The following is a 3,179-nucleotide window of genomic DNA, read 5'->3' as shown; positions in this document are numbered from 1 at the left end:
GTCAAAATTCGGTCCAACCCTGGTCTTCGTTTTGACGACTCACCACATCATTATCATTATTATCCCAAAATAAATAAAAAGAATCGGGTGCAATGTGTAGTTGTACCATACAAGCAACCAATGCATCCACATGCTTTATCTGGCTGCTTCAACATCAACAGCACTTGTGTTGTTCCACTTCCACAAACCCACTTTCACTTTCATATATATTCATTCTTATTATATACTCCAGTATAGTAAAAACAAATTGGTTGTTGGGTTTCTAGTTTCTACTGAAGAGAAGATGGGATCTGGAGCTGGAAACTTGCTCAAACTAATCGCTCAAAACTTCGACATTCTTGCCGGGTTAATGACTAAATTCATTCTTCTAAAATATCAAGTTGTTTAATTTAGGCCAGGGTGTATGTTGTTCTTGTAAAAGTTAGGCCAACAAGTTTGTTTATTCCTTTAGGGTTTCAATTATTAGTAAATCATAACCATGTTTCTGATTCGGTTTCTCAATTTCATCTTGCAGCCCTGTTGTTAGTTTGGCTTATCCTCTGTAAGTTTCATTCTCAAACCTTTTTATTATTATTATTATTATTATTATTATTATTATTATTATTAATTTGTTCCTTTTTTAAGGGTTAATACAAACTTAATACAAAAAACCAATGTGATATCATTAATTTTGGTGTATTAAATGTCATGGTTGTGCTCCTAGCAACTGACATGTAACGCCATCTCCACTTTGGTGGGATGGTAAAGGCTTAGGCCTTTGGGTGAGAGGTCCAGGGTTCGATCCCTGGCAATGGCGGTTTATTGTAAATAGTAGGAGGCAAGCTTAAACATTCAAAAAAAAAAAAAAAAAAAACTGACATGTAACATTAGACTATGTGTTAGACCATGGGGCATACATACATTCATGCCCCTCAATTTAATTTGTAAACAATTTTAAAGCCCGTTAGCATCTTGCCTTTCACGCCCCTTAACCCATGAAGGGAGTGACGTCGCACTCGTTAACCTTTGCCAAATCAGCTTTAACGCCCAGGGCCTTATGGGAGGGGTGAAAGAGTCAAAGAGGTGAATTGTGGCACGTAAGCGATGATGTGGCAAAAGGGCTTTGAGACTTCACATTCAAAAACATGTGTTATGGTGGGGTGAAATGTAAAATTTGATAGTGGGATGAGGTGGCAATAAATTATTGGTTATATAACAATTATTAAAACGTTTGAGCCCTTAGCACCCGTGAGCTCGCTCGCGAATATCACAGCCCACTTTCACGCCAAGTATGTCCATATTGGCAGTTTCGCACGGCCACTTTCACGCCACCGTAACACATGGTCTTATACGAGGGAATTAATATACCAAAATTGGGTTTACAAAACTATTTATGCAAAACGAGAGTAAGTTGGTTTTTTTTTACTGTATTAACCCTTTTTTAAATCAGTTAGCTTTAATCAGTGAATAATGAGCTTTTATTTTCTCTTAAATAGATATGCCTCAATCAGGGCGATAGAGACTAAATCTCAAGTGGATGATCAACAATGGCTTACATATTGGGTTTTATATTCCATGATTACTCTCTTCGAGCTAACCTTCGCAAAGCTCATTGAATGGTAAAGTTGCATACTTTATATATTATTTTCATTATTTCATTATAATATGAGCATCTTTATAATTATTTTTGTCGCGTATCAGGATCCCGTTCTGGTCATATGCGAAGCTGATTGTAACCTGCTGGTTAATGATACCATACTTCAGTGGCGCTGCTTATGTTTATGAACATTATGTTAGACCGTTTTACACGGGAAAGCAAACAATAAACATTTGGTATGTGCCTAGAAAGAAAGACGTGTTTAGTAAACCGGATGACATTTTAACTGCTGCTGAGAAATACATCCAGGAACATGGACCAGACGCGTTTCAAGAAATTATTCACCGCGTATGCATCTATTTGTTTCAGTTTTTTACTTGAAAGTCTTTTCTTTATATTATGAGATTTAATTGTGTTTATGTTAATGCAGTCTGATAGGGAAGTAAGGTATGGAGGCGGAAGTATCTTTGCTGAAGATGACCATAGATATTGAGGTTTGTTTGTGCATCATCATGGAGGATTGATGAGGTTGTTTATGTCTTAAATGGTGGTTAAAGTTGTTTTGTTTTGTTGAAATGTGGCTGAAGTATGCTAGTTTGTGAGTCAAATGATGTTTTTACCAATGCCTGATATAATAATCATTGTAAATAAACCGTGTTTAGTTGAGTAATCGTCGAGTAAATTGGTCCAACCACTTTTTGTCTTGCAAATTACAGAAAAATACATGTCATCCAAATACCCACCATCAAAGGTGTGCATGGGTTGGTTTTGGGGATTTTTCGGTTTTAGAAAACCGATACATTTTGGTTTACAGTTTTGCGTATGGGTTCGGTTTGTTTATGGAGTTATGAGTTGATTTTCGGCTTTACATATGGGTTTAAAATGTTTGGGCGATAAACTTTTGGCTTAATTTTTTTTTGTCAGCCACTTACTAATGAATTCAGCCTGAAAGTTGAATCAAAATAATATATTTGGCCATAAACCCAATAACAAATATTCAAACAAGTTTGCCGCTGTTTTGGTTTGGAATAAGGTGTAACCGCAAGCAAACCAAACCGCAAGCAAACCTTGATTATCAGTTAAAAACACAAAACCGAGTTGCAGGTTCTTTGTTTGGCTTGGTTTTGTCGTTTAATAATCAATTGGTCTTTTGCTCATTCCTGATTTAGACAGCACAACCAATCATATAGCATTGAAACTTTAGCATGGGCTCATGAACGTCGGAGAGAAACGATCTGGACTAGATCGATTATAGAATCAGACTGTTTTTGGTTGAAAACTGAGACCGAGGACCGGACTGTAATGGATTGGACTAGTCCGGTTGTGAGTCGGACCAGACTTCAGATTGTTTTTGGTTGAAAACTGAGGCCGAAGGCTGGGTGGGTTTTGGCTTGGCTGGTTTGAGTGGTTTCGATCTAGTAGGTTCGGGTTTGGTTGGTTTTTTAGGTCTGTACTTGTTGGAATCGTTACATTGTATGCTTTATAAATTATAAGTTTGAGAATAACTATCATACTATTTATATATTTCCTTAAAAAACAGTATGTGTCTTCTATCTCTTTAAATATCAAAACATCAGATAAATCTACTTTATTTCACCTTCAT

At 36.4% G+C, this 3,179-nt stretch overlaps 1 protein-coding gene across 1 annotated transcript; it reads left to right on the top strand.

Moving 5' to 3' along the window:
- The first annotated feature begins 266 nt into the window (after nt 1-266).
- LOC143559120 (HVA22-like protein a) lies at nt 267-2,460 on the top strand. The gene is made up of 5 exons (XM_077047797.1): nt 267-345; nt 515-541; nt 1,476-1,598; nt 1,681-1,924; nt 2,007-2,460. The coding sequence occupies exons 1-5, from the start codon at nt 284-286 to the stop codon at nt 2,067-2,069; spliced, it is 519 nt and encodes a 172-aa protein (XP_076903912.1). The 5' UTR covers nt 267-283; the 3' UTR covers nt 2,070-2,460.
- The last annotated feature ends 719 nt before the right edge of the window (nt 2,461-3,179 follow it).

This window comes from Bidens hawaiensis, unplaced genomic scaffold (genome assembly GCF_021521415.1).
Source record: "Bidens hawaiensis isolate Kalapana, Puna unplaced genomic scaffold, B.hawaiensis_p1.1 tig00019700_1, whole genome shotgun sequence".
Classification (NCBI taxonomy): Eukaryota; Viridiplantae; Streptophyta; class Magnoliopsida; order Asterales; family Asteraceae; genus Bidens; species Bidens hawaiensis.
This window is presented reverse-complemented; position numbering and strand designations above follow the sequence as displayed.

What these genes read in the sequence shown, in the direction of transcription:
- LOC143559120 (XM_077047797.1), top strand. Translation starts at nt 284, where the DNA reads ATGGGATCTGGAGCTGGAAACTTGCTCAAACTAATCGCTCAAAACTTC. An exon ending in AACTTCGACATTCTTGCCGG is followed by an intron (nt 346 to 514) that starts GTTAATGACTAA and finishes TTCATCTTGCAG; the next exon opens with CCCTGTTGTTAGTTTGGCTT. An exon ending in TTCGCAAAGCTCATTGAATG is followed by an intron (nt 1,599 to 1,680) that starts GTAAAGTTGCAT and finishes GTCGCGTATCAG; the next exon opens with GATCCCGTTCTGGTCATATG.